This window comes from Apis dorsata, unplaced genomic scaffold (genome assembly GCF_000469605.1).
Source record: "Apis dorsata unplaced genomic scaffold, Apis dorsata 1.3 scaffold_260, whole genome shotgun sequence".
Taxonomy (NCBI): Eukaryota; Metazoa; Arthropoda; class Insecta; order Hymenoptera; family Apidae; genus Apis; species Apis dorsata.
Genome location: NW_006263538.1, coordinates 40,105 through 52,374, shown reverse-complemented (window position 1 = coordinate 52,374; position 12,270 = coordinate 40,105). Strand labels below are relative to the sequence as shown.

Sequence of the window (12,270 nt, the reverse complement as noted above, 5' to 3'; positions counted from 1 at the left end):
AGCGCTTTCAAAATTGCGGTAATTGAACATTTTTTTCTTATGATTATCTTCAGAATTAATTTTTCATTTCAAAATAGAAAAAAGAAAAAGAAGATTCATTTATTTTATAATATTTAGATCGACAAATTCGATAGATTATGGGTTCTGGACTCAGGTCTTGTCAATAATCAACCCATGTGCTCTCCAAAATTGGTAACCTTTGATCTGAATACCTCAAAATTGGTTAAGCAAGTCGAGATACCACATAATATTGCCGTAAATGCCACCACAGGAATGGGAGAATTAGTATCACTAGCTGTTCAAGCTATAGATCCTACAAATACTATGGTAAGTTTAAATTAAATGAAAGCAATCAAGTTTCTTTTCTTAGAAATATTTTACTTTTACGTTTGGTTATTTTTCATATAATGGAAATTCTTTATGTGACTTTAATAAAATCTATAACTTTCAAAATAATACTTTGCCAAATAATTCTAATTCTTTGCCAAACAATGTTATATACTGTTTCATTTTTAAAAAATAAAAGAAAAATTGATTTTGTAGCTTTTTTAATACCCTCTTTAGTAAAAAGGTTCATATGATATTAGATTTTCCTAATCACTAATTTTTGAAATATATTAGCAAAAAATATACGTATTTTTCATGTATTTTTCTTTTAATTCGAACCATTTTCACATATTTATATATTTATATAAATTAATAATCATTTCGAAAGAATTGATTTTAAAGGAAAAAAACACTTTCAAAATTAAAAAATTATAATTTCCTTTAAAAAAGCTCATTCACGTGTATGCTGATACGTCTTCAGCATAATTAAAATTTATATATGAAAGTTACAAAATCAAGAAAAAGTTGAAATTTATCGAAAAGTGTTATTAATTACAAAATAATCATATTGTGATAATAATGATATAATAGGTGTACATAGCAGACGAAAAAGGTCAAGGTTTAATCATCTATCAAAATTCCGACGATTCCTTCCATCGATTGACTTCCAATACTTTCGATTACGATCCCAGATATACCAAACTGACAGTCGCTGGAGAAAGTTTCACAGTGCAAAATGGAATTTGTGGAATTGCACTTAGTCCCGTGACGAACAATCTTTATTACAGTCCTCTCGCTTCTCACGCTTTGTATTACGTTAATACAGAACAATTCAGGAAACCACAATATGATAAAGATAACGTGCAATATGAAGGGTAAATATAAAAATAATTTTTTAAATTTTATAAAATAGAATAGTTTACTATTAAATAATTTGTTAATATGTTCGTGAAATTTCTTTAGAGAATTGATTCTAGAATAATATTTCAACTTATTTAACTTATTTATCGTGACCAATATAATTTTAATTATTTTTTAATTTCGACTCCCTCTCCCTATGTATTTAAATTGTTCCCTATAAAATGTTCTCAAGTTAAGAAACACTCTTAAAATAGAACGGAAATAGAACTCTATCACTATCACACTATCACTTCGCTTCAAATTTAAATTCCTTATAATTTAATAAAACAATATTAATATTTGTTATAGAATCGACTCCAGAAACTGTTCCAGTTATGTTCCACAGCATCTTGTACATTTTTGGTTGGTAATTGCATATTCCTTATTAATTTCAGATCCCAAGATATTTTGGACACTCAATCATTCGCTAAAGTAGTATCGAAAGATGGCGTCCTTTTCTACGGACTCGTGGGTAATTCAGGTCTTGGTTGCGTGAATGAGCATCAAGTACTTCAGAGAGAAAGTTTTGTTAGTAATTTTTTAATTTTTCTTTTTTTTCTTACACTTTTCTATCATATTTTCTTACTTTCACTTTCTTCATTTCTTCTATATGTCACTATCATTAATACTAAACGTAACTTTCCGCACGAGAACAAAACATTCAACTGTTAGATTTGCCAGAAATGCGAATCACGTGATATAACGCTTGTTTTTGGTGGGAGATCACGTGACGTATAACAAAGTAGGGATAATATAACACTATTTATTCTTTTCATGCAGAAATTTGGTGTTTAGTGGAAATAATGTAGAAACAAATCTGTTTCTTGATTTATATAAGTACATCTTCTTATAAATTAATAATGTTTTTATTTGATTTTATTTCTTCCTTCCTATTTTCTTTAAATAAATAGCTTGCTACTTAATTTTTTTCATAAAACTATATTTATATTAATATAATATATATTTATATTAATTATCTTTTAATCAGTCAATTGAAATGTATGATTTTGAATTGATTAAAATTGTTCAAATTTTTAGTTAAATTAAGTAAGAGATTTTGATTTGATCAATTCGATAATCAGATTAAAAGTTACTTAATATAAATGTGATTCTTTATTATATAAGAAAGTTATAATATTTAAGTATAATATTTAAAGTTAACAATATTTAAATAATCGAATTTATATAATTTAATTTTTCAGCAATAAATGTTTCTTTAAAAAAAATATAAATAAAAATGTAATTATTTTGAAATTACAGGATGTTGTCGCTCAGAACGAAGAGACACTTCAAATGATCGTTAGTATGAAAATCATACAAAATATCCCACAATTCAGAATTAAGGATCTAAGGAATGAATATATGTTGGCCTTAAGTAACAGAATGCAAAAAATAATAAACAATGATTTTAATTTCAACGAAGTAAATTTCCGAATTTTGGGTGCGAATGTAAATGACTTAATAAGAAACACTCGTTGCGAAAAATCTACTAATCAGAATGATAACACTCAGAATGTTAACAATCAGAATGTTAACAATCAGAATGCTAACAATCAGAATGCTAACAATCAGAATGCTAACAATCAGAATGCTAAGAATCAGAATGCTAACAATCAGAATGCTAACAATCAGAATGATAACAAGCAAAATGGTCACCAGCAGAATGATAACCAACAGAATGATAACAAACAAAATGTTAACAAACAGAATGTTAACAGGCAGAATGGTAATAAGCAAAATGATAACAGAAAGAATGATAACAGGCAGAAAGATAACAGGCAAAATGATAACAGACAGAACGATAACAGGCAAAATGATAACAGGCAAAATGATAACAGACAGAACGATAACAGACAGAATGATAACAGGCAAAATGATAACAGACAGAATGATAACAGGCAAAATGATAACAGACAGAATGATAACAAACAGAATGGTAACAAGCAGAATGGTAACAAGCAAAATGGTAACAGACAAAATGGTAACAAGCAGAATGAAAATAATCGGAATGATAATAATCAAAATGATAATCAAGTTCGTCATTCTTCAAAATCACATTAAATCAATTAATTATCAATTAAAATCAATTAATTAGGATGTAAACCAAATTATTTTTTAAAATATTTTTTCGATGTAAACAAAATTTTTTAAAATCTTTTTACATTATATTATAAATTTATATTATAAATAAAATTAAATAAATATCATTTTCGCATAATAGTTTTCAATTTTATTACCCTACTTTTAAAAATTATATTAATAATATAGAAATTAGCCTTATACTTATATTTCTAACATTATATTTAATATGAATGAGTGAATGAATGTAATGTGTCGTGAAATAACAGATGAAATAACATGTAAAAGTTAAATAAAACAGTTTGAAGAAAATGATTTGTAATGTGGAACATGGAAAAAAATTTTATTATTTAAAATAAAAAATATTTCATCGTTTTAAACAACATTATTCCTAATTATTTATATGAAGATACATTTCATTGATTTCTGAATATTTAATCTGAATTCTCTTTGGCAATTATCCCAGTATTAATATAATAATAATGTATAATAATAATGTATTTTAATAATTGTTAAATAAAAATAGAAAAGAAATATTAAAAAAGAAATATTATTAGAAAATTTTAAATTTTCTTTTATATTATATACTTTAATGATTTATTATTCACGATTGAGATTATTAATCATCAATGAGCAGATATTCTTTCTGCTATTAAAAGTAGCCAAAGTCAAGCATTATATCGTGTCACGTAACATGTCTCTGCTTATAATATACCAATGATAGTGAGAATAATGTGATATTATATATTCTTCTACCATTTAAATTTATCGCAGAGAGAACTGAGCTAGTTTTAATAGAGTAGAGAAAATAAGATATTGAATATAGATAGAAAAAATAATATTTTCAAAATTATAAAGTTTTGATTGGATTAACATTAAATTAAAATTGTATTATATTTTAATATCAAAGAAATGCTTTAACAAAAAAATAAAAATTATTTATAATCTATAAATGATTATTTTTTTTAATCCATGATTTTTACTTGTTATCAAATATTCTAAATTCGAATAATTTAGATCAAGCATTAATATAGAATACGTTAATATAATAAATGATATAATATATAAAACTTAAGACTTAAAAAATTGATTCTTCGGATTAAAATAAATAAAAAATTAGTTATTTATTAAGTCATAAGGAATTTGAATTTTCATTAAATGAAAAGATATAAAACAATCTAGAATAAAACAATCTGTCTTTGTCACACGATCGTTTCATTTTATCTGTAATCCAATTAACATTAAATTATTCATAATATAATAAATAAGCTTCAACACTTTTATATATTGCAATTTTTGTTTTTTTTTATTTTTAAATCGATTCTCCAAAAATATCATTTACATCTCTGTACGACAGATGTATACAATAGACTTTCTTTTATTTTTATTTTTATTTATATTTATTTTTATTATTATTTTATGTTTTATATTATTATTTTATTTATTTATATTTTTATTTTTATATTCGCTGTTATTAAATTATTGTATCTTCAAATATTCTTTCTTTTTTCTTTTTTAATAATTTCTAATTCCTATATGTTAAGTAAAATCATCTATATTTACAATTTTATAAATATTTTTTCATAATTGATCGATATTGAATTGATCAAGAGCATGATTGAATAATAAAAATTTATTATCAATTCGGTTATGAAATCAAAAATTCATTTAAATATAAATTTTTTAATTTTAAAAATTTAAATGCTAAAGGTACGTAAAAATTTATGCATTGAGATTAAATTAACAAATTTTTATCGCCATTTTAAATAAAAATATTTTCGTTATATTAGTTTTACACAATATGAAAAATATAGAAAAAGATTAGAAATGTATATTAATCATTTTTCTGAGATAGTAAACTTGAGATAAGAAACATAGTGATATTAGAATAATCATTAGCAATATAATTATTTATTTATCTATTTTTAAATTTCTTTAATTATTTGTTACTTTTTCTTTTTTACTTTTCAATTAAACGAATTTAATTGAATATTTTTTCAAACATAAAAAGCCATATTTTGATTATTTTTCATGAAAATTAAATATAAGAAAATTAATATTTATATGAGAAATAGTAACAAATATATTAAATCATCGAATCAATTATATTAGCAAATATTTAATGGAAAGAAAAATAAATAAAATTAATATAATTATGAAATTGCAAGATATCATTATAAATGAGATTTTCAAGTTATTAATTTAAATATCAAAGAATCAGTTTTACTAATTTTCATATTTAACTTTATGTGCTGCTTTTAAGTAACAAATATCAAAAAATATCAAATGGCAATTTAATCTCGATAACTTGAACTTCTGAATTTTAAATAATATATATCGATGCATCAATAATTCTCATTATATCAGATCAATCTACAAAAGAAATTATATTTTTGGATTTTTAGATTTGCACCAATTTTTTTTTAAAATTACAATAATTTCTAAATAAATTAAATAAACATAACATTTTTCAATATAATTATTCCAATTTTTTAAAAATTACGCTACATATTTTTTTTAGAATTAATCATTATCTCGATTAACATTTCTCCAGAACTATAGATGAAGCGAGATACAAACAAAAAAAATAATGCGACACAGTAGATAAACAAAATTTTGTAAAATTTCTACTTAAACAATATTTTTTTAAGGAATATAAATTATAACCTGTCACATTCTAATTCTTTACAACATATCTACAAAATAAACAAGATAATTTCAAAAAAATTTAAAATACAATTTACTTTATCTCTATAAACTATACGTCATTACCACCTATATATTTGGCCGATCGTTGGTCAAAATTCAACAGCTCCTGCAGTTCACGTACAATCTCCATTGCTTCGTTACTCGTAGCCTAGGTAAGTGTTTCCAATATCTCAATTGTAATATTTGTATACGAAACATTTTATTATTTTCTGACAAGACGAAATATTTTGTAGAAAAATGACAAGGTGGTTGTTTATGGTGGTATGCCTTGGCATAGTTTGTCAAGGTACGACAGGCAGCATTCTTCGTAGTGAATCTTTAAACAAATCGTTACCCGTCCTTCACGAATGGAAATTCTTTGATTATGATTTCGGTAGCAATGAAAGAAGAGAAAATGCAATTCTATCTGGCGAATACGACTACACGAAAAATTATCCATCCGACGTTGATGAATGGCATGGTAAATTATATCATAAAATATTTTAATATTGCATTTTATTTTTATCAAAATTCTTAATATCCAATAATTATAATTTAAAAAAATATTAAACATTTTTCATTTCTTATTCAAGGTAAGATTTTCGTCTCCATGCTAAGATATAATGGCGTACCTTCTTCTTTGAACGTGATATCTAAAAAGATCGGTAAGGGTGGACCTCTTCTACAACCTTATCCCGATTGGTCGTTTGCTAAGTATGACGATTGCTCTGGAATCGTGAGCGCTTCCCAACTTGCGGTAATTGAACATTGTCTTCACAATTCTATGATTATCTTAACAATTAATTTTCCAAAGAAAAAGAAAATTCATTCGTTATGTGATATTTAGATTGACAAATGCGACAGATTGTGGGTTCTGGACTCAGGTCTTGTTGATAATACTCAAGCCATGTGTTCTCCAAAACTGGTCACCTTTGATCTGACTACCTCGAAACTGCTCAAGCAAGTTGAAATACCGCATAATGTTGCCGTAAATACCACCACAGGAAATGGAAGACTATCATCTTTAGCTGTTCAACCTTTAAATTGCAATATAAATGGCGATACTATGGTAAGTTTATAAATTATACAAGTAAGCAATTTTCTTTTCTTGGAAATTTTTCATTTCACTTTTGTGTTATTTTCTAGTAAATAATGAATAATTCATATGGAAATATAGCTTTAAATTAGAAAAGTAATATTGTAAAATAATGAAACTTTTAAAATAGTATTTTTTTAAATAATTCTATCTGAAATTTAAGAGAAAGAATTAGAATGTTTCTTATATACTACTTTGCTTTTATATAAAAAAAAAAAATGATTTTGTAGTTTTCTTTGATGCTTTCTTTGGTAATCTTTCTCTCTATATATATGATATTAGATTTTTCGATAAATCATTAGTTTTTGAAACTAAAATTGAAAAATATTAACAAAAATGAATGTATTTTCGATGTTTTTTTATTTAAATATATTTATGATTATATGTTGATATTTTGTTCAAAAGAATTAATTTTAACGAGCAATATTAATGAATATTCCAAAGATATAAAATATATTTTTCAAAATCGAAAAATTACAATTTTCTGAGAGAAATAGACTGCATCCTTTTCAACGCATTAATAAAAATTTATAAAAAAAACATCTATGAAAGTTACAAAATCAAAAAAAAGTTGAAATTTATAAACAACGTTATTAATTACAATATAATCATACCATAATAATGATGATACAACAGGTGTATATAGCAGACGAGAAAGGTGAAGGTTTAATCGTGTATCATAATTCTGATGATTCCTTCCATCGATTGACTTCCGACACTTTCGATTACGATCCTAAATTTACCAAAATGACAATTAATGGAGAAAGTTTCACAATGCAAGATGGAATTTCTGGAATGGCTCTTAGTCCCTTGACTAACAATCTCTATTACAGTCCTGTAGCTTCTACCAGTCTGTATTATGTTAACACGGAACAATTCAAAACATCCAATTATCAGAAGAATGGCGTACATTACGAAGGGTAAATATAAAATTAAGTTTACTTTTAAATAGAGTGTTACTATATTCAGTGGAGAAATGATTTCTAAAATTTCTAAAATTTAACATTTCCCAACTTATGTGAATCATAACTATAATATAATTTTAAGTATTTCTAATTAAAAATATTAAAATAATGAAACATTGTTAAATGAAACAAAGCTAAAAATATAGAATTGTGTCTTTGCTAATGCAAATTTAAATTACTTACAATTTAATAAATAAAACTTGAAGTTATTATACAATACAATATTTCCTGTAGCTTTTAGAATCAATATCACAGATATGTTGCATTTTTTTATTTAATTCCACATTTTTTACTAATTCCAGAGCCCAAAATATTTTGGATACCCAATCGTCCGCTAAAGTAGTATCGAAAAATGGCGTTCTCTTCTTTGGACTGGTGGGCGATTCAGCTCTTGGCTGCTGGAATGAACATCGATCACTTGAAAGACATAATATCGTTAGTAACTGCAAATATTTTTTATTTTTTGTCATATTTTCTTGTCACATTTCTTTTACATGCTACTAAACATGACTTCTCATATGAGAACAAAACATCCACTACTAGATTTGACAGAGAAACAAGTCACGTGATACGATGTAACGTTTGTCTTTGATCACGTGACGTACCTCTATGTAGTGTAGTGGGGATAATGTGAATTATTTTTCATGCAGGAATATAGTGTAATGTTAGTAGTAAAAGAAGAAATGTCTTTATATTAGTACGTCTTTTCTCTTATATATATATATTAATAATATTTTCGTTTTCATTTTCTAAAATTATGTTTATAGTAATTATATTTTAATCATCCAATTGAAATGTTTACAATTACTTTGAATTGATTAGAATTTGCATTTTTGGTTAAATTAATAAGAAATATTTCAATTTGATCGAAATTCGATAATTGGATTAAAAATTATTTAATATGAACGCGGTTTTAGAATTTCTGTAAATTGAGTTGACAATATATATTTTTTAGAAAAGAATATAAATAATAAGAAAACTATTTTGAAATTACAGCGTACCGTCGCTCAAAATGATGAGACACTTCAAATGATCGTTGGCATGAAGATTAAGGAAGCGCTTCCACATGTGCCTATATTCAATAGGTATATAAACAGTGAATACATATTAGTTTTAAGTAACAGAATGCAAAAAATGGTGAATAATGACTTTAACTTCGATGATGTAAACTTCAGAATTATGAACGCAAATGTAAACGATTTGATATTGAACACTCGTTGCGAAAATGCTAATAATGATCAAACACCTTTCAAAATTTCAATACATTTGTAAAATTTGTCTTTCTCGATATGTACTAAATATTTTTCGAAATTTATTTTCATTATGAATGTATAAAATAAATATTATTTTCGCATAATATTTTTCAATTTTATTACTACCTACCTTTTAAAAATTATAACCATATAAAAATTAATACTTGTATTTATATTATATTATATACTTGTATTATATTATATTATATTCGATGAATGAGCGATTGAATATAATATTGCGAGTTAAATTCAAATAATTTAAAAATACAGTAATAATGTAATTGATAATGAAACATCAAATCTGAAAAAAAATGGAATCACATTACATTTCTAACCAGTCTAATAACACTTTTTCCAAATTTTATATAACAATTATAATAATTTTAAATACAATTATAATTTTAAAATATTTCATCAATTTTTAAAAAATTATTTTATCAGTATTTCATTCTTGGCTGTTTTTTTCTTTCTCTTCATTTAGTTTACTAGAATGTAAACATAATGAGAAAAAGATTTCTTATGAGTAAAATAAAAAAAAAAAAAAAATAGAAAAAAAAATTTTTCTTCTATATTATGTATTTTGATTAACACTTTGTTTATCACTCATAATTAAGATTATCATTTGTTAATGAAGGATTGCCAAATATATAAATATCCTATACAACTATTTCTCCATTATTAAAAATGGCAAAAACTAAATCATATCACACTTCACTTGCTTCTATTAATGTAAAAGTGGAGATAATGACTTAGTGACTTAGTGTATTTTCCAAATTTGTTAAAGAGAGAAATTAAGCTAATTTCAATAGTAGAGTATTTTGAAGTAGAAAAATTAATATTTTCAAAATTATAAGCAATAAAAAACAAATTTTGATACAATTGTTAAAATTTATTTCATATCTCCTTAAATAAAAAACTATTTACAGTTTATTAATGATTAATAGTATTCTTTTTATGATTCTTTTAATGATATTCTTTTACTAATATTAGTATTTTTTTTATTTATTATTGAATATTATTTAGATAAAATATTGATATAGAATATATTCATGGAACACTTTTAAAGATTCAAAAAAAAGTCAATATTTATTTATAAAGTTATAAAGAATTTGAGTTTGTATTAAATAAAAATATACATATTTCATTTTTTTGCCATAATCAAACATTAAATTGTTTATTACTTAATAAATAAACTTTAATATTTTTATAAACATCGACTTTTATTTCTTTTGAAACTTTAAATCAACTCTCTATATTAATACTATTCATATATTAAACAAATGTATATAGCAGACAATAAGTGATACGTAGATTATTAACAATTCTGAGGATTCCTTTCAACATTTTTAATTATAATTTTAAATATGATATATTTCTGGATCATGGAGAAAATTTTCCAAAAAAATATGGAATTTTGAATTATATTTAAACAATGGAACTTGTAGAATTACAAGATCAAAAAAACAATTTACAATATTAGTAAATATGATAATAATTTATATTTAATTCAAAGACCAGAATATTTTTCGACTCAAAAAAACATTAAAGCGATGTTTAAAATATTGTTAAAATATTGTTTATAATATTGTTTTTTTTATGGATTTATAAATGATATATTTACTATATAGCTGGAATAAGTATCAATTATTGATAAAAGAGAATATATATTATTAATTATTATATTATTAATTAACATAATTATTATATTATTAATATTTTCTATATATATTTTTTTTTCTTTTTTAATAATTCTACAATTTTTGTGTGCTGTACGAAATTATTTATATTAGATATAAATAATATATATATTATTTATTTATATTATATTTTTTCGAAATGATCGATGTTAAATTAATAAAAATCATGAATAATAAAAGTTCTTCCAATTTCAACAGTTCGATCATCAAAAATTAAACTACTTAAATTTTTCAATGTTAAAAATTTAAGCTCCTTTTTAATTTAAGCACACATAAAAATTCATACAAATTTTAATCAACATGTTTCTTACACCGCTATTTAAAAAAAAAATTTTTTTTGATTATATTAATTTTATACAATATGATAAAAATGTAGAAAAAGATAAGAAATGTTAATCAATTTTGTCAAATACAAATAAGTTTCGTGAAAATTAATGTTGTAATTATAGTTACAAATGATAGTAGATGACTAGCGTCACGTGATTATTAATTAATAATATATTTAATTTATATTATAACTAACATAACTATTTATATATTTTTGAATTTCTTTAATTATTTCTTTTTTACTTTAAATAATCTTTTTTTACTTTAAATAATCTAAAAATATTATAATTTTTCTACAAATATAAGAAAATATAGTATTTTGATCGTCGTATAAAAATTAAACACGCGCATTTATGTCACGTATAATAGCAAACATGTTATGTCATCGAATTGACCATCAACATTTGATAGAAACAATTTGATGGGAACATATTTGATGGGAAGAAAGATAAATAAAATTAAAATATTTGTGAAATTACAAAATATGATTCTTCAAGATATTAGTAGTTTTAATTTAACATTAAGAAATTTTTTTTTTCTTTATTAATTTTTTGTATTTGCTCATTATATATAAATATGTGCTGGTCATAAGTAATAAATATGAAAAAATATCAAATGTCAATTTAAGTTCTAACTTTCGAATTTTGAATACAGAATACATCATTATATAAGATCAATCTACATAACAAATCATCAAATTCTTTATAATATTCTCTTGGGTCATATCTATATTAATCTTGTCTAAATTGTTAATTTCTAAATAAATTAAATAAGCTTCATTTTCTTCTTTAATTAGATTATTTTTAAACAATTACTTTTCACACTTTCTCTTAGAACTAAATATCCCCATTAATAATTCCTTCGAACTATAAAGATAAATATCTGGTTGACAGAACGGACAAAAAAAAATTTTGTAAAATTTTTAAACTATTTTTCTA

The 12,270-nt window shown here is 23.1% G+C and overlaps 2 protein-coding genes across 4 annotated transcripts in view; both read left to right on the top strand.

The window, feature by feature from the left end:
* The window catches only part of LOC102677848 (protein PF14_0175-like), a 17,076-nt gene that overhangs the window by 933 nt on the left and 3,873 nt on the right, over window positions 1-12,270 (top strand). Inside the window, exons 3-7 of the mRNA XM_031510779.1 lie at window positions 6,588-6,751; window positions 6,842-7,063; window positions 7,727-8,010; window positions 8,358-8,490; window positions 9,052-9,324. Of these exons, the coding sequence (XP_031366639.1) occupies window positions 6,588-6,751; window positions 6,842-7,063; window positions 7,727-8,010; window positions 8,358-8,490; window positions 9,052-9,324 (1,076 nt within the window). The remainder of the gene's footprint in view (window positions 1-6,587; window positions 6,752-6,841; window positions 7,064-7,726; window positions 8,011-8,357; window positions 8,491-9,051; window positions 9,325-12,270) is intronic.
* LOC102678123 (major royal jelly protein 2-like) overlaps window positions 6,149-12,270 on the top strand; it is a 34,778-nt gene continuing 28,656 nt past the window's right edge. For 2 of the 3 annotated variants that reach the window (XM_031510773.1, XM_006616354.2), the window contains exon 1: window positions 6,150-6,167. The gene's annotated coding sequence lies outside the window, so the exon portion shown is untranslated. Of the gene's footprint in view, window positions 6,168-12,270 lie in introns of all 3 variants that reach the window. The other variant, XM_006616353.2, reaches the window with a different exon arrangement.